At 40.6% G+C, this 25,930-nt stretch overlaps 1 protein-coding gene across 7 annotated transcripts in view; it reads right to left on the bottom strand.

The window, feature by feature from the left end:
* Positions 1–25,930, bottom strand: part of WDFY4 (WDFY family member 4) — a 145,683-nt gene that overhangs the window by 111,242 nt on the left and 8,511 nt on the right. For 6 of the 7 annotated variants that reach the window (XM_049810150.1, XM_049810149.1, XM_049810148.1 and 3 more), the window contains exons 3-13: positions 22,850–22,964; positions 22,143–22,246; positions 20,555–20,701; positions 19,976–20,165; positions 18,673–18,862; positions 16,112–16,272; positions 15,326–15,778; positions 13,727–13,831; positions 10,946–11,136; positions 7,707–8,323; positions 3,236–3,329 (exon numbers count right to left, since the gene is read on the bottom strand). In XM_049810150.1, coding sequence (XP_049666107.1) covers positions 3,236–3,329; positions 7,707–8,323; positions 10,946–11,136; positions 13,727–13,831; positions 15,326–15,778; positions 16,112–16,272; positions 18,673–18,862; positions 19,976–20,165; positions 20,555–20,701; positions 22,143–22,246; positions 22,850–22,964 — 2,367 coding nt within the window. The remainder of the gene's footprint in view (positions 1–3,235; positions 3,330–7,706; positions 8,324–10,945; positions 11,137–13,726; positions 13,832–15,325; positions 15,779–16,111; positions 16,273–18,672; positions 18,863–19,975; positions 20,166–20,554; positions 20,702–22,142; positions 22,247–22,849; positions 22,965–25,930) is intronic. The other variant, XM_049810151.1, reaches the window with a different exon arrangement.

The following is a 25,930-nucleotide window of genomic DNA, read 5'->3' as shown; positions in this document are numbered from 1 at the left end:
CAAGCTGTGCATTTTCTTTAAAAAAAAAAAAAAAAAAAAAAAAAAGTGCTGTAATCAGGCTTAGCAAAGAAAAATCCCCCAGGGGACAAGGCTGGAGCAAAGCCTGCAGGAAAGTGCTCAGGGGAAAGAGCTGAACTTCAGCTACCAGTGCAGGCTGGAGGACCCACAGGCAAGGTGTTGCTAGCCTCCTTCCTACCAGAGTTCTAGTCCATTCTCCTCTCTCTTCTCTCAAAGCCTTGGCTGCACAACCCAAAGGGAAATGAAGCTCTAGCCAAATACCCAAAGAATTTCCTTGTGCAGAAAATGCAGTGCAGTAATTTAGGAATTCACAGTGATATTAACAGTTACATTAGCAGTGATAACAGTAACACAAGTCTAAAGTCAGACAAATCTCAAATGTCACACAGTCTTCGGTGAGCCATATCTAGCTATGTCAGAAACCTTTTCAGTTTGGAAAGAATTTACATTTTTAAGAAGTACATATACTTGGAAAGTGTTATGCTGTTAACATCTACAGTGAGAACAACTAGTTCAGGCTAAATTTAAACCAGGGATAAAGGTGTTTAAAAAGGTGCAAAGTCCTTATTGATGCACAATGTTTTAGTTTTACAACAGTGAATATGACAGCAGTTCATCATAGGAGAGACATGGATAAGAATAGAAAGAACAAATCCAGCTGTGGAAGCAATAATATTATTTAACATAAGTACAGATGATTTACATAATGAATCATGTGAGGATTTTTTTTGTCCATACTCACAAGAAACCTGCCAGGATGATGACACAGAACTCAATCATGCTTTGATTTTCTTCTCAAAAGTCCTTTTATTTCCCTTTCCCAGCCTTGTCTGATCTAGGACATCTCCTTATCTGACATCACAAAGGGGAATGATCTTTCATGACACTCTGGACTCTTAAAAGCCACAGTTCTAAAATGTCAGATAAGGATGACATATGTCTGAGGGGAAACTTCTTTCTTTTTAAGGTAGAAAAAAACCCTGTCAATATCCTGAGCCACATATCTAAAGTAGATGTTAACCTGCCTCACTTTACTTAGTTTTTGAAACATGTGACAATGCTATCTTTCATCACTGAAGAGGCAGCACATTAATAAAAAAAATAATCCACCTTATATTTGGTCAAACTTTTTGCAGTCTGATGGGAACTGGCTTAGTACCAGTCCCAGGCATGAACATGAGCAATATCCTCTACATACAGTTTACTGACTCAAAGACTGTCTCTTCGGGAGGGAGGAGTTAAGGCTTTTAAGCAAAATTTCATCCCCATATGACATTCAAATTATTTTTGATCATAACTAGGAATAGCAGTAATATACAACCACAAATCTATTCTCCTCAGCTTTTAATTGTCATTCTAGACAGTCAGAAGAAATGGCTGAAGTGCAAGACCACCTGTTTTACCGTCTGCTGTTGTTTTTTCTATGCTGACAGGCTCAACATTTCTTCAGCCCATCACTGCTTGGGTCCGACAAAGGTCACTGAGAAGCTGCAAATTTGGCAGGAAATGGATATTATCTCTGAGGATCAGAATCAAAGTACATTAATTTTATTGAGTTCCATTAATGTTTCTGTAAAAGCACTGCTTTCTCATTGCCATTTCTGTGAAAACAAAGGATTGCACATGACTTAAACTGATTCTGAAGATTTTTCCAGATTAGTCCTGAACACCTTGGCCTAAAAGATCTGTCACAGTACTAAAACAAGCAGAAAGAGGTGAGTTACTGTCTGTTCTTCACCATTGCTCCTGAAAAATGTATGATTTGACCCACACTCAGAGCAAGAAGGCCCTTCAGATTTTTTAATGAAAGTCTGCAGTGAAAGAGTTCCACCCACAAAGAAATTATTTCATCTCTTATATAGCTGTCAAACACTGTTGCACTAAAAGAAAGAATAATACCCTGTTTGGGACAGAATAGATCTATTCAAAGAGAAATTCCCTCAGTTATTATCCTTCTACCAAGTAGCTCCCTTTCACTAGCCATTGAGGTCCACCTTTTGCAACAGATCTTGCCCAACTCCCATGTTCCAAGTAGCATCTCATTGCACAAGGGTTCATGTCATGGTATATGTTATGATTAAAGGTACTAAAGTCCAGCCTTTTGTGTCACTACCTGGCAGCATCAGTGAGCTGCCCAAGTTATGGGACACGAGGTTCCACTCATTCTCTCACCCACTTTTACATAGAATTAGCCAGAAAAATCCTATTTTTCCTCTATCCTTTTTGTGGGTCATTTGATGAAAAACTCTTCAGGACATGTTTTAACTTCTAGCTAGAGTCTGACTATGTAGGACCCCACACAACTGAGGTCCCATTTTACCTGAGGCAATCCTATTCACAACAGCAAACACTATCATTAATAATTTCTTGTTGACTAAGAAAAAATGAGTGAAAAGGGAAGAAAAGATGAACACACTTAAATACATAACTGAAATTGCTGGAATTTGTGCTCTAGTCTTTCATATTTTTAAGAACACTGCCATCTACTGAGGGTCTGAGAGACTTTCTCTCTCATAGAGCTTAGCCCTAGAGCCAGCTCTGATAAATTTCTTGATGACACTCTCTCTCATCCAATTAACTGTTCTACTTGTTTTTCAGAAATTAATTACTGTACTTAAAATTTCACTAGCTGATGGCTTGGTTCCACTACACAGAGTTGGGATGTGCCAGCAGTTAATGGCACTCCCACCTTCCATAGCTCTGAATGAACAACCTGGTTTTATTTCAATCCCTCCGTATGTACTTTAACTGTATTCAAGTATTTTAGACCAGATAGATACAATATAGGCAATATGCTTGTTCAGATTGGGTGTGTGCATAGAAGGTTTGACAAAGCAAAGCAGATTCTAAGTTTCATTGAAAGTTTATGGACGGTTAGGCCTAAAAAGCCAGACTGTTCTGGTTGCTAGGTCCATTAGCAGTATTTTAAACAATTTTCAAGGGACTTCTACACTTGTGCCTTTGCAGTAAGTATTCTGGGACCAAGACCCATGCACTGCATCAGATAGGTATAGAAACACTTAGTCAAACTGATAGCCAAGAGCCTTTATTGTTCTTATATCTGTTGACTCAGTGAAATTTGCACTGTTCCTCTTGCCAGTGTTCTAGGTAAATTTCAGTACTTCTACATCTGCAAAGAGTAAGCAATTCTTGGAAATGAAGCTACAGAAAAGTAGCAGACATTGTTTAGACAGCACTTTGATACATTCAGACTCACCTGAGAGTGTCCCTTTCTGTACAGCTTTGGCAACAACCTCACCATAACACAGACAGCACCTGGATTTACAATGGTGCAGTCACCCATTTCCCACCTGCAGGAAAGAGACGCATAAGACTTACTGTCATAATTATCATTAAGATCAGCAAAGAGGGTCCAACAATATTCCAGCAGAGTACAGCATTAAATCCTCTTAGCAGTAATAGGCTCAGCATTTGGAACTAAGCAAACAATACAGATGACCTGGAACAGCTGGAAGCCTCCTTTGAGTAACCAAGACAGGACATAACCTGCTCATGAGCTCACAACTCGGGCACCTGCACATTCAAAGATGTGCAGCAGCCTCTTTAAACTACCTTTGCCTTTGAAGGTACTTGCAGTACAGAGAGAACAGGCAACCAGAGGGGCCTCTCTGATGCATCAGCCCAGAACTAGTGTTACATTTTCTATTTTCAAGCAGTAATTTTGGTCCTATTATAACTGGCATACTTTAAAACCGTAATAGCAATATTAAAGATGAGACAATCTTGACGAAATCAGTATGCCACCCTTCCTTTCCAACACCAGAATCTACTTAAACTAGTAAAAAAAAAAGTTAAATGTCTGTGCTTCCCCACCAGTTTTCATTTTTGCCATGTATCACCTTTGTACATTCAGGCACAGGAATGAACTGTGGCATCAGAGTTACCACAGAGAAGATCTGCTTATGCCATGATGCAGGCTAGAGGTCAGATATATCTCAAAGATGAAGACACAGCATAGCAGTAACTCTAGTTTAGGCACTGCAGGCTTGTCATGCTCAGAGTATCATCAGCATTTCTGAGTGCACCTCTGAACCAGAGTTGTGATGTGCACTGCCAGAAACATCTGTCCCAAATAGATCTCATGAGAAAAGAAAAGGCAACATCTAACAGCCATAATTAGACTGAAAAAAATAAAGCACAATATGCTTTATGGACTGTATAAAACAAAGGGTACAAGTAAAAGGGTGAGCATAAAAAAAGCCTTTACAAGGGACCTAAAGGAGGGTAAAAAGGCTGTAGTAACATGTTAGCCACTTCCAAAAAGACTCATTTGATACATCAGAGCAGCAAGTAACGTGTAGCACACTGCCACACAGTGACAAATAATTCTTACTGCACCCTCAAGAAAGACTCAAAGAAATTGTTCATTTGCAATATTTTCTGTGTAATGATTCAAAATCAGATGTGGTATAAATACTTACTGCAGCAGTGCCCCCAGTTTCGACACACACATCTGTACTTGACATGAATGTGGGCGAGTTTTTCAATGTCGAACAAGAAAAAAGTACATACTGAAAACATACTTTCTTCTCATCTCCCCCCAAAAACCTTAACCACCTTAAAAGAGCAAAATCCAGGCCCACTAGAATCAATAGGATCGAAATTTCAGTCTGTTTTCCTGCTGTGGCTGTGCTCCCCAGAGCAAGTTCATTTTTAGCCTAAGCCACTATTTTCAAGGACTGACTTCCCAAACTTTCAATTCAGTTTAAATTCCCATCTCTGGCACTATAAAAATACATTGTCAGGCAGTGTGTCTAGTTCTCCTAACCACGCAGGAGTCTTCCTAAAGACTTAGACACTGAAGAAATATGGTTACTTCCGAACCTCAAAATTTTGCTTTCATATAGAGAATTTTTTTTATAACCCATATGATATGTAGTAAAGGTAAAATGTGAGCTAACGAAATGTGAATATCAGAAGGCAAGAATAGAAAGTGATCCTTTAAAAAGTAAATAAAATCATGAAATAGTTAAGACATTGGCATAACTATAAGGAGATATTTTCTTATTTTTGAGCACTGCTTGGCAGGTTTAGCAGTCTTCAGGGCTGTTAACAAGGAAGAACAAAGAAGAAAAATCCAAAGTCCCTGACCAGCAATGAACTACACCTCAACTTCCCTGCCAGCACTGCATACTTGCTCCCCTCTAAGAAAATTATATAAGCCTTGTCTCCAACCTTCTCTGCGGTTTTCCAAGAGGCCCTCATTTTCTGGCTTGTCTTAGTACAAAAGCTGGTACCAACTCCTCACCCCTGCAAATATCCCATCTCTTGCACTCCTGCCTTAGGGCTATCCAGTCAACCCCATGATTCCACTCCATCTACCTTACCAGTATCATGGTGTGAATCCCAAATCTACTCTGCACTGGCTGCTACTTAAACAATAGATAAATAAGAGGGTTTGGGGACAAAATAAGATGCTGCAAAGAACCTGAAAAGCCATTAGCGCAGTGAGTCTGTGGTAACAGCAGCTGCAGCAGCCATTCTGCTAGGGTGGACATGAAGAGGGGCTTCACTCCCAAAGAGAGATCACCCTCAGTTAACACAGTTTGCAGTAAGGTATCTCTAATCACCAGGAGCAAAAGGAAAAACAGAGACCTCATCTGTCACCGAAGGTATTTCAAACATTAGTGCAGGAGCAGGAACACAGAGCGCTGTTTTTCAGATGGGAATGAAAGGGTCAATTGCCCTGTGGCCCAGCAGCTTGCAGCATCATTGACCACAGGACAGTGTAAGGGGCTAGAATATTATCCAGTTAAAATGCTGATTTTTCTCTCAGTCACAGGCTCCCATAGAATGACCTCCTTTCCCCCTCCTCAGGGATGTTAAATACATCTTGCAGGATGGGGCATCACATGCCACCTATGCTGACTGCACTCAAGTTCCTCCTTTCAAGCTGCATAGCCCCAGGCTGAAGCCTTCTTCAGGAGGAAGTGTGAGCATGGAGTACAGCTAAGAGGAGGATGCATCAGGGGAACCACAGGCTTGCAGGAACTCTTGGAACTTGATTTCTTATTTTTTATTTTCAGAAAATTTACTGCTGGAAAGGGATACAGGCTGTGTGGCCTGAAGATTGACAGCTTGCCAGAACAAGTTCCTCTGCTGTGTTTGCATACACTTGTCCTGGACAGTCTCCAGCCACCTCTAGCTAATCTGGCTTCCTTTTGTGCCTTCACATCCCAGAACCAAAGCCCAACTGTCCCAAACCAGACACTGTGAACTGAATGGATCCCAACTGATATGATTAATTTCCCCACAGGTTGTATTCATTCAGTTACTACACAGCCTCACAGCTCAGCAGGCAAAACAACACAGGACCTAGGAAGCCTTGCTTTACGTTTCAGATCTAGTAACTTGAGAAAAATAAGCAGAAGACAGAGCCATACCCTTGCCAGCATTGCCACTGATCTACTCTTTCTCCCTCACCTTCCCTGAGCCTCCCTTTTACACATAAGCTACAGGCTAAGGACTTCTTATAACCACCACCATCCATATAGTCTCCGCACACTGACCCATGTTCTCCTAAATGGGGCTAGGAAGATCTACTTTGAAAAGAGTATTCATTCCTCCTGAGCCACCAAGCCCTCTCCCCAGCACTATCTAACCAGAAGCTTCCAGTGTAATTCAAAGAGTGGTGATAGGGAGCAAACTTCTCCATGACTATTTTAAAAATCAGCTGCACAAGGAGCAAAGAAATCTACTGCAGGTTTTTCTGGTTCCTTCAAACCAGTACAAATATGACCAGAAATACTTACTCAGCCTGCCTCAGTACTCAGAGAATGAAAGTTCTGCTGACTTCAGTGACTGCTAGCTACAAGTGGCAGACCTAATGACTTGGTCTTTAAACCTGGAAGATGACTGTGGAATAACCTACAATAAGGGCTGAAGGAATCTCACAGTTATAAACTTAGCTTTTTTAAGCATAACTCCAACCAGAAACATTTTTGAGAAAAGGACTGAGAGATTCAAGATCAAGCTACAGACACATGAAGGTGCAGAAGATCTCACAAGTTATGAAATGCAAGTTATTCATAATTGATTCACAGCTGACAGCTACGTTGATTTCTGATGTAGTCTTTTCTTCCTGCAAAGTATATATATTTTGATATAATCCTTCATTATACGAGGCAGGCAGCATTATTATTGCTTTTCCAATATTCTCTCTTTCAGCTGTATGAGTAAATGAGTGAGACTGTGTGTGTCTGTACACCTGTCTGGATGCACATGCATGGAAGAGCATTTAAAATAACCTAAAATAGTTTTTATTTTTAAGGTACCAGGTGACTGGAAACAGATTTCCACATAACTGAGAAAATCAAAATTGATCGGGGCAGATTCAAGCAGACACTAAAGACAAGCTTCAAGTCCCAGCAACCTTTTCCTTGGACCCCATTCCTACTCCCACATTGCACGTGTCAGAACCATCAGCACAAACTGTAACTCTCGGAGTTGTGTGTCACTCTGCTCCACTGAACACATGCCCCCATGTGTAGCACCATTTACCTTTCAAAAAGAGATGATTTCTGCTGTCTGGAGGCCTGGGTGTTGGGACTGTGACACTGATTTGTTTGTTCTAGGCAGGTTATGTCACACCTTACCTCAGTTTACTACCATATAAAATGGAGATACCAGTCTTACTTTTCTATTTCCTGTAGTAAATAAAGACTTACTTCTCTTCAGGGTTTCCCCATTGCCTGTAGGCAGAGGCAGGTAATTTGTTGCCTGGCCTTTTGAAAACAGCAGGATGCTCTTCCTGAGCTTGGGGTCCCTCCTGATCATCTCTTGATGCCTCTCCCTCTCCCATCTCTGTCTTTGTCTCCTTGAAGTAGCTCTTCAGATGGAGGTTTCCTTTGACCATGTGATCAAGAAAATTCAGAATCCATATGCAGTTCTTTAGCCACATTGGGAAAGGTTCTGAAGAACAGAAAGCTGCATCCAAGAATTCCGCAAAGGTCCTTGTCTTCTCAAGGGTCACAGGGATTTGCCATTCCCTTCGTGTCCAGAAGCATCCAAGTGACCCGAGATCCTCTGCCATCTTTTCAAAGAGACCATTCCTCTGGAAGAAGTAGCTGTTGACAGGGTCCAGGTGCAGGGCTGCTGATATCCCCTGAAGTGTGTAGAAAACAAGCTCCAATATGCAATTCTGCCCAACTCCTGTCCACAGCCCAGATGGAGGGTCCTGCAATGCACCTTCCATATCTGAGAGAAGGGACAAGAGTCCATTGAATCCACTGCAGGTTCTGAAAGCTGAATGGCTCTTGTGACTCTCCAGTATCCTTAGGAGTGACTACAAACATTGGGAAGAAAGGAGACAAAAGAAGCAGTTAAACCAAGGGACAAAGAAGCTTCAGATTATTTTAAAATTCCAAGTTTGTACCAAAAGTCTTTCACCAAAATTTCACTCTTTGACAAAAAAAAAAAAAAAAAAAAAAAAAAAAGAAAAAAAAAAGTTGGTCAAAGTAAAGGTCACCACTGCACAACTTTTCTCCTCCTCCCTTCCCCCATATACCCAATGAGTCAAACAACCAAGACTTGAATGCACCCTCTGGAGCAACCCATGCAGTCAGCCTCACAGGTAGAGAATAGAGCTCACAGGAATAAGCGAAGAAATCAAATTTCCTGCATTACACATCCTAGTCAGTCTGGCCAGAGGTAGTTTCAGACCTTTGGCTGTTCTTTCAACAGTGTCCTCAGACTCTCTCAAGAAATCTGCCTTTGCCTTAAATAAATAAAAGCAGAGATTCAATTGTAAATAACCTCATTTAGTAACTGGGAAGGCAGCACAGCTCTCTATAGGCAAGTCTTCCTTCAGCCCTGAATACACATGAGAAGCCACACTGGACTTTTGCTCATATGACTGAGCAGACCCTTTCCAAAAAGGCAGTGACACAGGATGGCCGAAAGAACACTGCAGGCAGCAGGCTCTCCTCATTAATAAAGGCAATAATAATTCCATTTCTCAGCAGAGGCATTTTTAAAGTCTGCACAACACTTCAGAGAAAAAAAGCCATAAAGAGTCAGATCCCAAGATAATTAAGTGATTAGATTTTCTCTAACTTCAATGGGCTTAAAGCAGGTTGTAAGTGAATGCCACTTGACAATATTACCATGCGTGAAAACCAACCTATACCACTTGTAAATTTTGAATGCTATGAGCTTGCCATTTTAAAACAAATCTAGAAAAGTTAAGAGTTGTAGTGGTGGAAATAACATTACTGAGAAAGAAGAGATTGTAAGGAAACAGTCTACTGTATTTGAATGTAATCCATCCCAGGTTTTTTGTATGTTGCACAATTCATTTTGTAAATATGATGCTCTTTCAGGCACCAGGGACCTTTCAATTTGAGGCTGTACCTTTTCACATTGGAAAGGGCTAATTTTACATATAAAGTTTCCCAACAGATATCCAATGAAAGAGGTTCACTTCACAACCTGCTGAAGAGGAACAGTTTCTAACATAAATATATCTCCCTGTAACAGGATCTAGGACTGTGAGAAATGGTTGCCAGAAGTGGAGGGGGAGGGGGAACTCTATTACTGTCATTCAATTTTGTATGATAATGTATCAAACCAGGCAGAGACTTCTGAACAGGGAGTGAATTTAATAACTCAGAGTTGAAGTTATCAGGATGGCTTTAACACATTTCAGAGAAGGTCAACAGTAACTACATTTCCTCCAGCTCTAACTCAGTTAGAATTTAATCACCTATGAGTTAGTATTCCTCTGTCTTGAATCTATAAAACTGATGTCTGCTGGAAACCCCCTAACCCAGTTAATGTTAACAGAATTTATTTCACATTCCATTATTTGTTATTCGTCATAATCGTCCACGTGCCACGATGGAATACGGCAGTGCTAATTGCATTTGGGCTTAGGCTTTAACAGCTAAATATATATTAGCAAATCAATCTGAATTTTTGTGTAACACAATCATAGTCCCAATGGGTGTAGATAATAAATTCATTTGCTTGCATTATGCTTTAATACAGTTATCATTTGTCAAAATCAGACACTGCAGCTGCATTTATTTTCATATTAGATTGGACACTGTACTCAACTTTTCCACAAATATTGTTAAAGTTTACTGTTTCATATCAAAGCTATAAACTTTGTCACGTTTTTGTTTTCTTAAAGTAACATGGTTCTTTTATCACAGAAGCAGCTGCTATATCATGCTGAAAGGTGAATTCAGTTCACACTTGGTAGAGAAGGTAGAATGAAACTGCTTACAACACTGCTGCTTTTCAATATGATGCCTGTGATCTAAACCAAAATAAAGCACACTGATTCTTTCCCCTGCTTCATTGCTTATGGATCAGACCCTCTATAAACACAATAGAGGATATGAATAGTTCTAGTTCCTTCCTCCAAACATTCATAAGATTCCTTCTTTCCATCATCTCACATCTCTTTCCATGACACTAGTGTATGTGAGGGGTGACAAAATTAAGGACAGCAAAGTTTCAACCTCAGAAAATTATCAGTATCAAGCTGTTTATCTCATGCCTACCCTGCCCTTTCCAATCTTACTCCTTCACCTCTTCTCATATCCTCCCTCCACATCTCTTCCACTTTCATTCATGTTTGTCTCTCCTTTCTCTGTCACGTTACATAGAACTGCTCATACAACTGTGCCCTTTGCCATTTCCATTTCTCTGTTCTGCATTACTATTTAAGTCTTCAAAATACTTCACAATCTGATACTAGGTGAAGGTGTTGACCACAGACACATCACTAAAAATCAAAGCGCCCAGTTTACCAAAATCAAAAACTGGCCCATGGCTCTTTTTTCTTCTGCACTTACCTTCTTGGAAAAATACAGAGCTAGGGGTGAGATTAAGAGCAATTTGCCACAAGCCAAGCAGTTTCCAAGAAAACAACAACCACGTGGGAAGCCACATTAATTACCTTCAGCAGATCTAGTTTCAGATGTAGTTCCCCTTGAGTAGAAGAACAGAGGGCTCCAATGATAATGCTCATATATTCTTCATAATTGATGACTGATAGCTGCTCCAAGATGCTGAGAGTAGCACTCCTGTAGCACTCATCATCCAAAAATATCTTGATATATGGCACCATTCCATAGTCCTTCAGAACAACTGGGGACAAATACGATATCATTTGTTACTTAAACTATGCTTTACTTGTAGTTTTCACAGGCAGATTTTCAGTGTTGGTATGAAGTGCCACATTTCTACAAATATAGCAGGAGAGGCAAAAAGAGCTGTTTAAGCTACAGACGACACAAACTGAGTGGCACAATAACAAGCAGGGATAAAATGACTGGATGACGATGGTTTCTAATCACAGAATCATAGAATGGTTTGGGTTGGAAGGGACCTTAAAGATCATCTAGTTCCAACCCCACTGCCATGGGCAGGGACACCTTCCACTAGACCAGGTTGCTCAAAGCCCCATCCAGCCTGGCCTTGAACACTTCCAGGGATGGGGCATCTGCAACTTCTCTGGGCAACCTGTTCCAGTGTGTCACCACCCTCACAGTGAAGAATTTCTTCCTTACCTCTAAACTAAATCTACCCTCTTTCAGTTCAAAGCCATCACCCCTGGTCTTATCACTACATGCCCTAGTAAAAAATACCTCTCCAGCTTTTCTGTAGTCCCCCTTTAGGTACTGGAAAGCCCCTATAAGTTCTCCCCAGAGCCTTCTCTTCTCCAGGCTGAACAACCCCAACTCTCTCAGCCTGTCTTCATAGGAAAGGTGCTCCAGCCCCTTGATCATCTTCATGGCCCTCCTCTGGACTTCCTCCAACAGGTCCACGTCCTTCTTATGTTGGGGGCCCCAGAGCTGAACACAGTACTCCAGGTGGGGTCTCACAAGAGTGGAGTAGGGGGGGAGAATCACATCCCTCAACCTGCTGGTCATGCTGCTTTTGATGCATCCCAGGATACAATTAGCTTTCTGGGCTGCAAATGCACATTGCCAGATTACGTTGAGCTTCTCATCAACCAACACCCCCAAGTCCTTCTCCTCTGGGCTGCTCTCAACCCATTCTCTGCCCAGGCTGTATGTGCACTTGGGATTGTCCCGACCCATGTGCAGGACCTTGCACTTGGCCTTGTTGAACTTCATGAGGTTTGCACAGGCCCACCTCTCAAGCCTGCTTTCTAATACAATAATGGATGAAAAGACACCTTATTAGTTTTCAGCTTAAACGTCTCTTTAGTTTATGAAGGGGACTGTTTGAAAGTTTGTGACAATATATTTGCGCTGTGTAAGATGCTGCAAACATGGATTCCAGTATTCAGAAGAGTTAACTTCTATATCACTATGTTCCACAAGATTCGCCACACATACACCTCTTGGGTACACCAATACTAAATGTATGAGTGTGTTTTGGGTTTGTGTGGTGGGATTTTGGTAGCAGAGGCGGGGCTACAGGGGTGGCTCCTGTGAGAAGCTGCTAGAAGCTTCCCTGGCTTCAAGTCGGACCCGCCTCTGGCCAAGACCAAGCCCATCAGTGACAGTGGTAGCGCTTCTGGGAGAACAGAGTTAAGAAGGGGAACCTGCAAAGGGCGAGGAGATTGGAATGTGAAAGAACACCTCTGCAGACAGCAAGGTCAGTGAAGAACGAGGGGGAGGAGGCGCGCTGGAGGAGGTGATGCCCCTGCAGCCTGTGGTGAGATGGCAGGCTGTCCCCCAACGCCCATGGAGGTGAGTGGGGGAACAGATGCCCACCTGCAGCCTGGGGATGAGCCCATGCTGGAGCAGGTGGATGCCCCTAAAGATGACTGGGACTCTATGGGAGAACCCATGCTGGAGCAGTCTGTGACTGAAAATCAGCCCACAGAAAGGACCCATGTTGGAGAAGTTTATGAAGGACTGTCTCCTGTGGGAGGGACCCCATGCTGTAGCAGGGGAAGAGTGAGGAGTCCTCCCCCTGAGGAGGAAGGAGCCGCAGAGACAACTTGTGATGAACTGACCTGACCAACGAACTGACCTGACCATAACTCCCATCCTCGGGGGAAGGAGGTAAAGAAAACCAGTAGTGGAGTTGAGCCACCGGAGGGTTGGGGGGAAGGTGTTTTAAGATTTGAGTTTTACTTCTCATTATCCTTATTTTGATTTGATTTGTAGTAAATTAAATTGATTTTGTTTTTTCCCCAAGTTGAGCCTGCCTTTTGCCAGTGACTGTAAGTGGTGAGTGATCCCTCCCTGTCCTTGTCTCAACCCACAAGCATTTCTTTATATTTTCTCCTCATCACATCGGGGCTGGAGGGGGGGGTGGGGGAATCAGTGAGCAGCTTCTACCAGCTGGGCTTAAACCACAACAGAGTGTTAGTTACTCAGCATGAGTCTGATCCCATCAAGATTTCAAGTAACAGATACCACGGAAGAAAATCTGGATGAACAAACAATACACAAAACTTACACACACAGTCTTGTTTTCCACAAGGTAAGTTTGTGTTTTCTATGTAAATGCTTCAGGAGTATCCACATGGATGAGGGAAACAGGGTGACTACTGGGATAAAGTTCATTATGCAGAATGAGAATATCTTTGCCACATCTCTTCCTGGTGTGACACTGTTATCCCTACACTTCTAGCTTTTGTCCTCCACTTCTCACTGAAGCACAAAAGTCGGAAGATTTGTTGGTGCTCCTGAAGAGGCATCATGGCCACTTACCACCAAATATCACAAAGGTAATGCAGTCATATGTCATTTCTTACCAGTGTTCCTCACAGACCTCACTGTAAGGGCAGCCACCATTTTCAGCATCACAGCATTTAATTCCTTCTCAGTGCCTTCTTCCAGACCAGGCAGATGGGTTCCAGCTGTCAGTATATTAAAAGTCATAATACAATTTATACAAGACATGGTTAACTGTAGCTAAAATATATTAAACCAAAAAGGAAAACTAGTTCTCCAGTAAATTCTAGTTTTCTCTTAAATTTATAAGGTACTTGAACCCCAATATGAGCAACAAAATACAGACAGGGCATTGTCTAGTCATCAGGGTCTAGTCTGGAACTGGGAAACACAGGTCTGAGTCTATGCTCTGCAGCCCAGATCTCCTGTATAACTATAGGCAATATTGGTAATAGTGGTGTTTCCACTTCCCAACTGATGTGGAGTTACCTGTTTAGTGATACCTGGTAGGAATACACACAGATAAAAGAACATTACAGATTATGAGCTATAAAGTGGTAAAATATTACAGCAACAGGGAGTACTTAAATACCTAAACTAAAAGTGAAAAGCAGAAACCCCCTGCATGTTCAAAGGCAAACATTTCCAAGACCAGACAGTGTCAGGTAGGTTATTTTTAGATCTAAAATTCTTGAAGTTTGCAGGCTAAATTTCTGGAAACCAGAAGAGGGAAGTAGTGATCACTTCAGACAGTGTCTTCCCACCTGTCCCTCTTCATCTGTGTGTCTAAATTTACAAATTACACAGCCATTCAATCACTCATTCTATAAAAAGTACTCTTGTATAGAACTCTAGTTCTCTGACATCAAGAATGCATATCTAAGCATCCTTGCAGGTAATGGATGTCTGCACTCTGGAACTAATGTTGCAATTCATGTTCCTTCTGTTGCTTGGAATAAATGTGTATAAATAATTCAATTGTGCTTGCTGCATCAGAAGTTATACCTAGTTCTTTGGGTCCCTCCTCCTTTATTAAACAACTATTGCACTGAAATTTAAAGGCATTTCCCAAATCATACAGCACAGAAGATGTTATAATGCATTTTTCTTTCTTTAAAATAGCAGTTATAAACTTCTAAATATGTGAGTCTGACCCCTAAGTCGGCTGTACCCCACAATTACCAAACCAGGACTATTACCTTTTTGTTTTCATAATAGGACATAACTGTAGATTACAATAGGTGGTAGTAATTGTGGGTAATATATACCCAAAATTCAAGAAACTGCTTTCCATCATCAATCCTCAGGATTAAGTGTTAATTTCAGAGGAACTAAGCACTGCAGAAAACTCTTTCTCCCTCTACTCTCAAGCTGGCATCCTAGAGAACCCCAAATTGAGACCTGTTTAAAAGCGTGGGCTGAATGATACCCTCCAGAATAATTCATTGTACACTGGTGAAGAATAGCCCAGAACTGTTTATGCTAGTGAATAGGATGATAAACAGCTAAGATTTCAGAGAGGACTCAACTTAGTATGTCATAAACTTAAGCCAGTTGGCTTACAGACAAAATCTAGCTACTCAGTATATAAAATTTATAAATTGACTGTAGAAAGAGATTAATTCATTCCTATTGATCCGCCTACTTCAGCAGTCATTATGAATGACATTAAGTTGTACCTGACTTCCTTAGGATCTTGGCTTGCTTCCTCAAAAGTGCCAGCAGTAGGCCTAAGAGCCCAGAGTCACGGAATATGTCACTGAATAACAGGTCCTTCTTGGTCATGTTGAGAAGGCACCGCAGAGCTGTTAATGTGCAGAATGGTGCTATGTTTTCCTTTATCAAATACTGAACCTTCTTCAAAATTTCATGGGGGACATAGGAGAGGTCTAGCACTATGGACTCCACCAGTCTGAAGAACTGGACTTGGACTGGGTGTGGTTTGAAATGGATTATGTCAGTAAACTGGTTGATAGGTTGTAATGTCCATTCCAGAAGAAAGAAGTTTACTGTGTCCCAGGCCCATATGGTACCAATTGCTGCCAAGACTCTTCCACACAGGTGCTGATCATTACTTTTCTGGAAAATGGACTGCAACACCTGAAAAGCCTGGAGGTTTTTCACTGTCATTCCTGTAGGATAAAACCAGGTGAGATCACTTTTACCTCAATGCTATTTAAGACTGCAAGCACCATAACTATAACGTTAAGTCATGTCTGAGAGTGGAAATAGGAGTCACAGACACAATGGATGTGATTGGAAGGTATGTTCTCAACCTTGAATCAGACCCTACAGCTGACATAGTCAGTTCAGTTTGATGTAGGTAGCACTCAGGCTCCTGCAGCATTAAGCACATAGATCAGAAGATACCATTTCATACTCCTTCCCCCATCTTAAGACATGTAATTAATAGAGCTTCATTTTTCTATGACCTGCCTATGTAGCCACATATATATATACTGTACCAGAAGACCGTGTCCGTTCAAAATCGAAGTGCGGTAATTGTGGGTGTACAATATTGCCAGAAACTTTCAGTTCAGTTTTTCCACAGGTTGTAAGACAAGTCAGCATGTCCAAGATCTCATCCAGATAAGGATCTCCTTCATTTTGCTGCAACCCCTCACATCTAGGAACAAAACTTGGGACAGTCACATATTCATGCCTTAGTAATACAAATATTTTGGATATATCACCAGGTACTGAGCACATAGGAGCTACCCATTTTACTCCCTGCTCCTCCCCAGCCTATTTTACTGTCTTTTTGTCTTATTTCTGTGACTTGTTTAACCATCTTACAAACAGTAACTCCACACCATGGTGGCACCTTCTGAATCAGAACAAAACTTACAAACTGAAGAAGAAAACTGAAGTGACACTGTAAGATTCTTCTGAAGAAAGGGAAGATAAATGTTGGAATTTCATCCAGTTATGTGTACTTAAAAAAAGTAATTCTCTCCAGAAGAATGCCTGTTTTGGGGAGTAAAAATTTAAGTTTTGTGAGAGTTCAAAAAATTAAAACAGACACTTCACATTAAAAGGTAGGCATATGGTTGGCAAGGTAAGGCACTTGCTGAGGTAAATAACAGAAAAAAATCTCAGCCCTTAGGAAAGGAAAAATACTGTATTGCCTGAGCTTTGTGAATCAAACATGAAGATGGCATGTCTCTCTTACATAAGGGAATAGTTTGAACTGTAACTCCAGATTTGCCATAGTTTAGACTGAAGTGAGAGTCTGTCAAAGGCCAGAGAGCTGCTTATCATGTTGTCCTGTTCTGTACTGCTTAGAAGGGTCAATTCTTAAGGAAAACTGCAGCATCTGGGCATGGGTTAGTGTCGCGGTAGAGACGGACACGACAAGTAATAGATCACGCAAAATGGCTACTTTATTGTTCTAACACGCCTTTTTATCCCCTTCTTCAGAGTATGTGTTAGTATATGATTGGCTTAGTTAGTAACTAACAATTCATGATTGGTGAGTTTGTCAGGACGGTTCTTCTTATCACTATCCTGTTTTCGTACTGGTCTTCTCGGATCATTCTAGACTTCTACAAGGATATACTACAAGCTGCTCGAGGTCGCGCTGTCCTCGAACTGTCAGGAATTCCATAGACTTGTTGCATCCCCTGACAGGTTAGCAACAGAGCAATAGAGTGATACCAGAAGTTAGGAAAATCTCAGAAGAAAACCAAAACAAATACGTTCTGGTTTAATCTGAAAAAAAAAAAAAAAAGGAAGGGGGGGAGGGGGAGGGCAGGCAACTGCTAGTATTCATTTCAGCAGGAAAGAATGTGATTAGCAAGATTCTTTTTACCTGAAAAAGAAACTCCAAACATCAGAGAAGAGGAAACCTGGTCACGCAAAACATTCAGGAAAGCTGTTCTCTGTCAGTCCCTTTCTGCCAGTATACTCTGGGAAGGGACGCTAATCTGAGGCCCTAAGCACCTGTATGCTATTCCTGTCTCTCCAGCCTAGTTACATCAGTTAAAAAGGATGGGGGCAGTCATAGCCTCTACTGATAAAGATCAGGTGTTTCTGTCCTTATAGGGATAGAATTTCATCAGAAATATACATCTCAACACAGCTTATTTATAAGGGAAAGCTAGATAATCTATGGTAACTAAAGAAAACACTGCTAGAAAAAGACAAAACTTTCTCCAACTGTAGGTTAATAATTTTGTGCCACCCAAAAATCATCAGAAATACTCACCTACAGATATCTTTTGGTTCATGATTCAAATTACAATCCTCTAGATCCAAATTACAAAATACCCCCTCTCAGTCTAACATACTGGTCAGGGACCAAAGTTCTTGCAAGTGTTGGAGAAGTACAAGAGAAGGCAAAGTCAGAATGGAAACAACAATAGATTGAGAAGATCTGGAAATGCTCTCTTCATATGATATTAAAGAAAATCAGAACAAAGCTCCTAAGTACTTCTTGGTAAGTGGTAAAATGTACTGTTTTGACATAGCAAACTCAGCCTGGTTAGACAATGCAAGGAGACAAGGAGAGTCAAAGATTCTACTTTGTATTTTTGATTAGGATAACTAGTGGGGATTTGTCCCGATATGTTCATATTCATCTCAGTTCTGAAGAACATAACCATTTCAGATATAAGTTTGGGTGGGTTGGTTTGTTTCTTTTCTGCACAACAAGGAGATCAGGTTTCCCTCTCTAGCTGACTGCATTCCTGGATCAAGAGTTCACTTTAACTGAGACAAATATCTTTGACCTACATCCCCTCTAATACTAATTGATGAAGAATCTTTGCCTTGTGTTTGCTAAGTCCCTATCCCACCTGTAGACTAACTTCTCCTACCATTCATTTCCATTATGGTTTCAGTAGAAGTTATGTCCTGCTTCCCTTTGTAAAACAGCAGTGAAAGACCCCATATCAGGGTCTTCATTACTGGCTTTGCATCCACGCAGGATTACCTACATGATTCATGTTTTAAAACACACCACTATGCATTCTAAAAATAAAGTTTTACTATGCTCTAGAAGACCACTAAAAACCTCTCTACTTACCTGAGTAAAATTTTTAGCAGGAGTTGGTAGCCATCATTATCTTCAAACTCTGTTAATAAAGCTGATGATATGGGATAGGAATCTTTCACAAAGCACAAGACAATACTAGCAGCTTCACACACATCACAAGCAGGTAGGGTATCAGCCAGTTTAAAGAGATTCTGAATAGCTATTTTAATGCAGTCCACAGCTGTGGGAACAAAAATGTAGCAGGTATTTAAGAACTGACGGTCAAACAAGTTCAAAGTTACTAACAAAAGTGGAACAAGTTTGAAAAGTTATTTCCTAGTAAAATAAGAGTCAGTTAACTCTTTTTCTAGAAAGAAAAAAGAGGGTATATGAACATCACCACTCATCTCAGAGGCTACATGAAGAACGTTACTGGTTTTAAAGTATGCATGCATTTCTTTGCCTAAACCCCAGAAGCTGATTCAGTGTCAGGAGTATAAACTTCCAACCCACCCACTCACCAAAATTCACATAAAGTGAATCCAACTGTCTGAGTACAAAGCAAGTGGAGGCGGACATATTTAATTGTCTTGTACTAAGTCAATCACACAATCTGTGCAGCATTCACAGATTAATTCTTTGCTCAATGAGGCATGTGTAATGGGGTATACACATACACAGCAATGAAGCCTAGTTCTCTTGTCTAATCTGATGGCCAGTCCTTCCAGGACAGGTTCAAAGCGTCCAAATAGTTCGCTACTCTTAGAACTATTAGTCCTCAGTCTTTCATTCTTACCCAGGAAGCCAAATTTTTATTTTAAAAAATAAAAATACCTATATGCAGTTACTCCATGATAAGGAATACTGACAGTAAAGTGTGGATTCTAAAACTTTTTTTTTCTTTCTAAGAAATTGAGACTCATGTTTTCTTAATAACAAAAAGGATTGGTCACTCTAACAAAGCCTAGGAATAAAAGATGTTGTCCCAAAAGATACCATTCCTCTGGCAGTGCCCTCAACCTTGTATTTAGAGTGTGCATGAGCCTTAGGGTCACACATTGAGTCACACAACTCAAAAAAAACCTTAATACATCTTATCCTAGCCTACATTAATGTGATCAGATGGGATTGGGTCTTGCCTGTAATATTATTTCTTGTGTAGAAAAAACTTCAGTTTCCAGATAGCTATCAGAACTAAATGAAACTCCTGTCTAGAAAGCCAAGAGCCCATGTTTTGCAGTTGACTGACTACCAGGTGATGTAGAGATAAAAATCTCTCCTAGTGAGGCTCGTCTTGAGAATTCATTCTCAGTGGAGCTATGAGGAAAGGAGAAACCAAATTACTACACCAAACCTTGTAGGTACACAATGCTGGTTTTGGTCTGAGCCTTTGAAATTGTTCTCAGCACACGGCCTGTAGGTACTTTCCACGAGTGGCTACACTGGTCCCAGAGGGAAGCAGTTGCTATGATTAATGACTGAAGCTTATCAGCTGCCAGAAGTTCCTCTACACCTTGTTCCTCTCTGTACATGTTAAGCATTATCTGAAAAGGAAACAAACATCAGCTACAATAATGACCTCTACAAATATCTGGGAGATGAAGAAAAATCCACTGGGGGTGTCGGGGGTGTTACAGTTTGATACTAATGCCAGGAGAAAGGATGGAGTGAAATGAACAAGTAAAACTAACACTAGGATAGTCTTAAAGGATTTTTTCCCACTTACAAAGTCATGTTGTTTTGTTCAACAACAACAACAAAAAAGAGAATAGTGGCATCATCTCAGATTGTTTTATACTGTTCCTGATGCTTGTTCAATGGTTTTCAGTCCAAATTTACTCCTTTTTTTGGCAGTTTGAATCAATCACCAGCTAAAAGCGTAAGTGAACATGTGAATACTCAGGGCAAATGAACTCCCAGAGGCACATCTCACCTTAACAAGCATTTCCTGAGTTTCGGTGTCATCCTCACTTGCCTCTCCATCATCACTGGTTTTCTTCAGAGGAAAAGTAAAGAAAAGGTACAGGCACTGCATCAGAGCAGCTGGAAGGCCAGATCCAATGATGTTCCACATAGTCCTCTAATTAAGGAAAATAAAAATCAGCCCCTCCAGAAGGTGACCACAGTTTCCTTGTGTTTCTACACACTGAGTGTAGTCATGGCAGATGAAAGAGCCAATCCTTACAAATGTTCTAGGGCACACAAGCATGGCAATCATACAGCATGGCTGTACAAATCCACTTCACAGAAGTAAACACGCTGACAGTGTGTTGCTATAGCTGTTCCCAGGACTTCTCACTCCAGGTGAACTACAGCTTTGACAGAGATATTTACTATGTCCTGCATAAGGAGACCTATAGTCAATAAAGCACACAAACTGCAAACTAACTAGCACCTAAAATTAAGTCCTGGGGCAGACAGTGTCCCCTTTATCATTAGTTCACAGGACACCCTGCAGCTATAGAGACCTGGTATGTTAAAAGCATCAATTCTCCATTCCCTCCTTGACCCAGCATAGCAGCAATTTAGCGATAATGCCTTTGCTTTTGTAACATATTAAATAACTGCACACACACTTCTAATTATAGCTTTTATAAACACTGTTTCTCCACAGTGTTTCTCAACACTTAGTTCCTTTCCATCTTCACTACGGCTGTGTAAAACTTAGAGAAGTCCCAGTGTGCCTGCTTGGCACACAATAATCAAAACAAAAATCAGCAGCAAATTAAACAGAAGAGTGAGGTTTGTGATATGAAGTTTTGTGAGTGTGTGTGCTACAAAAAATAGCAATGTCTTAAATCTGTGAAAAACACAAACCTCATCAGGAAATTCATGCTGTGGCTAACTATATATAATTTTACAGAGCTCCTTGTGACACAGAACATGCCCACTAGAAGCTGACAGTAAGATTTTATTTTCCTGTATCTGAATAAGTATGAGACAAACTGCTCAGCTCAATGTCAGGGATAAACACACCCCTGATGCCCATCAGCAGGCTGTACTGCTGATGCCAATTTGCATTTGGGATGGTTGTACAAGTAGAGTTTGTGAAATGCTTTGAAACGCTTCAAAATGAGAGGCTATCAGTATGGAAAATCCAACAACTGCATTACCAGACAGACAGAGCCTTACTAGTCATCTTTTTTATATGCAAGCTGGAGTGACAAAGGTTGAAGAGCAGTAATACACAATGGGGGGAAAAAAAAAAAAATCAGAGGAACACTAGAGAAAACAGCTGCCTGATGATCAAAACAAAAAGGGTATCTGAAAGCACAAAGGCTTACTTCCCTTTTTAGAAAAGCCTGAACTATAAACCTGGTGGTGTGTCCTCTATGTGACTGTATACCCTGGGTATGCTGAAGCACAAAGCGTTGGGGATAACGCAAACTTCATGAGACTTAGGTGTTCCACTGTTGGGGTGGCTACCCAGCTTCTCTGAAATAAAAAGGAAAAAAAAACAAAAAAAGACAAAACGAACAGACAAAAAAAAACCCAAACCACTTTGTAGTCATTTCTCTTACCAAGTCAGTCTGTGAGAGCACATACACTGATTTCAGGAGCAAACGGCCATTTTCTGCTTCCCCTTTCTGTTGTAGCAATTGCTCCAAAGCCAGACGAGCTTCCTCTGTTACCACAAAAACATTAAACTTTAATTTCTTAATGAAAGATGAAAATGCTGCATTGATCCTTTCTTAACAGAGCTGACAAATTTAACAAAATTACAGTAGCAGGAGTCCACTGAAGTGAATAGAAGGACATAAAAGGATTTTGATCCAGCATCAGGCTCAGGTCAGTTCATGTAAACTATATGTTTCAAACTGACAAGCTTCACTGGGAATACCAGCTCAGTTCATGAAGTCTGCCAGCTGACCAGTGCGAAGAATGTACAACAGCCACCAGGAAAGCCATGCATAGCTAGCAACTCTTCTCATTAAAGAAAGCTCCGAGAAATAGTGTGTAGCCTACTCTTTTACTGCATAGCTGCAGTATTACACATTTCTAGCTATGAAAGTTCCAAAAACAAGGTCAGCACAGCATACAAGGCCAGATCTTCAGTGCAATCATCCAAAACCAGTGCTAGTTCACACTTACTAAAAGATCTGGCTTGCTACACTTAGCACTTTCCTGCTCCCCCTTCATTTCCCTCATGGTAAGCACAGAGGACAAGTTGAATGACAGCACTTATCCAGAATAAGTGGATCCAGTGGATATTGTATGGGATCGTTACCTGCAGGTTTTCCATTGAGGTTCCTCTTAATTTCTTTTGTCAGAAGCTTGGAAACCTCACTGGCTAACAGCTGAATGTTGGGGAATACAATTGCTCCAGCAGACTGTTCCCAGGCCTGAAATCCAAGTGTAACTTAAGTCTTTCTGATACAGCAGGACTTTGGTAGATTGACAAGTACTAATACATATAAATAAAAAAACATAAAGCTAACATTCTCCTGCAAGATTCCCTCCCCAGCCAGTATAGTCCATTAAGCAGTATTTGCCAGGCAGGCAGGAGCCTGACACTACAGATACAGAATGCAACCTGGAACTAGCTTTAGAATCACATAATGCACAAACTAGAGAGCATTTACATTATTTTCTCCATTGAATACAATCAAAACAATGTAAATGTTTGTCATAGCCCCTGTGTCACTAATTATTTGTATCAAAAATCATGCTAGTCCCCTTTCGAAAAACAATATAAACACCCTGTACCCTGAAGAAGTTACAGCTACAGTTGTCTAAGAATTTTTCAGTAAAAGTAAATCCTCCAAAAACTGGTCTCCCCAAAACTATCATTATAAACAAAACCTGATTTTCAGTTGAATAAAAAATAAAAATAAAAATTGTATTTTCTCTCTTCAGCCAGTCATTGCACAGTCTCAGCTGCTTAGAGACTGAAATGGGATTGGAACTGCTGCTCTCATGGAGGATTTGTAGTAGATCTGTCAAGAAGAAATCATGCTAATACAGGACTACTGCTCCCAAGTAGCAGTATACTGGCCAAGATTCACCTGAAACCCAAGTATTTATTTCAAGTCAATAAATTTATAAAAAATCACAGAATGAACAAACAAGCAAAAGCCTTTGGGGGGGCGAGGGGGGGGTGTTGTTGGTTTTAATACATTCATAAAGTATCTGCCTTTCAATTCTACTCTATTTGGGGAGGAAAATAAGGCTCATTAAATCAGCATTTCTTGCCAGACAGAAATAATCTTTGTTGCAAACTAAGGAAATAAAAGAAAACATGGCGAAAGGAGCTAAAAACCCGGCAATATGCTAGCCCAAAAGGCACCGGATGTGTTTTGCAGCAATATGAGTTGCCTAACCCATCTGCATATGAGGTTAAGATGTAACTTGCCAGGCCTGGACTGACAACCCTGTCTGGCTAGGAATTTACAACATTACAAGACAACTTATATCATGAGTACAGATCGGTGCTAATATAGGAAAAGATGCACTTTTAAAATGCTGAGATGATGACAGTAAGGGTTTACCAGATCAGGATTTCTAAACATTTCCTATGCTATAAGAAGCACCCCTAAATAGGAAAGTATAGTCCTAAATGCATAGCTAGCCAAGGAAAACAAATTTATAGACAAGTTTATAAACAATTTATAAATAAGTTTGTAAGTTACTTGTTCAAGAATAGACAAGCAATTGAATGCAAAACTGACAAGAGTAACAACAGCAAGACTTAAGGTTTCCCTGCTCTGAGTCTGACAAACAGATCCTCTCTCAAATGTTTCTTAGCCTTGACTTTGGGGAGAAAAAAAAATATCAAAAGCAATAAAAAAATATTCCAGTAGACTAATACTATCACACCCAACCGGCCTCCAAGAATCAGGTACCATTACTTTTACATAGAACATCCAACTCTACACACATCAATGTATGAGCAATAGAGCAGTGTTCACCTCTAAATAACAGGCTGCAACACTTCTGTCCCCAGTAACCTTGAAAATTTTCTTTAGAAAAGTTACCTCCTTCTAAAAGCTCAGAAAAATCAAGCTGTAAGGCCAGATGATGAAAGGAAGATAAAAAAAAAATAAGACACCTGTTCTCCTAAAATAATTTGGAGCAGGCACCCCGTAACAGTCTGCCAAAAAATCAGTGCAACTCTTTGTGAAAGAAGATCCTCTACGAACATATTTCCTTCCCTACCATTGATTTCAATCACTTGTTCTTTCTTTGCTGATGGCAGCTTGTGGACAAGCTATTTCTTTCCCCACAAAGTGCCAGTTGTCTGTCAGCAATCAGGCAAGCACCTACTTTTTACTTCATTTTATTGCATTGACCTCTGGACCTGCACCCAACTCTTTTTTCTAGGCTACAAAAGTGTGACATGCAATCACACAGTGTGCTTATCAATTAATTTTCAAATGATCAACAATATTAAAACAACAAGCTAGTTTTTTCAGATTTTGACCATAAATGATTTTCAGAGACCCTCAGTTGCAGGAACAAGAGCCACCAACTTCTCTACTTCTGATGTATAAGTCAGGGAAGACCTGTAAAGAACAGAAGCAAGCTGGGCAAACACAGTGACAAGAAACCCACAGCTACTTAAGAATACACAATAGTTGTCATTAAGTTAAACCCTTTTTCAGAAGAAAGCAGGGATAGATTCCTGCCCCTCTGCCTCAGAGAGGAACATCCTCTGAACACTTCAGAAAGGACTTGTTATACTCACTTTTCTGCTAATAGAAAGAGCAGGATAAATTTTAGAAGTTTAGACCATATGCAGCAGAGAGCAGTAATCAAAGGTTCATAGAAATGCTATCATTATGCAAATATTTAGCTAGTCCATTTCACTACAGACCAGGCCTCTAATGTTTGATTTGATTTTACAGGTGATCTTCCTGTAGGTCAGACACCAATCTCTAGAATACATTCTCTTTTAAGAACAGACCTCGTCAGTTCCATATTCATCTTTGAGCCTATAAAAGATCTGTATCTGGAAGAGTATCAAACTGACTCCATTCCAGGATGTCTGCCTTCAGGGGAAACTCAAATAAAATGGTATCAATGTAATCTGATTTTCTTTCTTCCTCTTAGGCCTGTTTCTACATGTTTAAGGTTCTGCCACAAGTTCCCTGTGTCTGATGTTGCCATCTGTCCTTCCTATTCCATGCTTCATGGAAAGATGCTAGCTCAAAAGCCAGACACGTAATAGAACATTCTGATACTTTCTGAGGCACCAAGAGGGAAAATTTAGAGGGCACATTAAAATTACTCCCAGCCTAGGCCTGAATCACAAGCAGATGGCTAACATTTTCTTCCTACACCTTTTCCTTCTACATCAAAGCATATCAGT

This window comes from Accipiter gentilis, chromosome 9 (genome assembly GCF_929443795.1).
Source record: "Accipiter gentilis chromosome 9, bAccGen1.1, whole genome shotgun sequence".
Classification (NCBI taxonomy): Eukaryota; Metazoa; Chordata; class Aves; order Accipitriformes; family Accipitridae; genus Astur; species Astur gentilis.
This window is presented reverse-complemented; position numbering and strand designations above follow the sequence as displayed.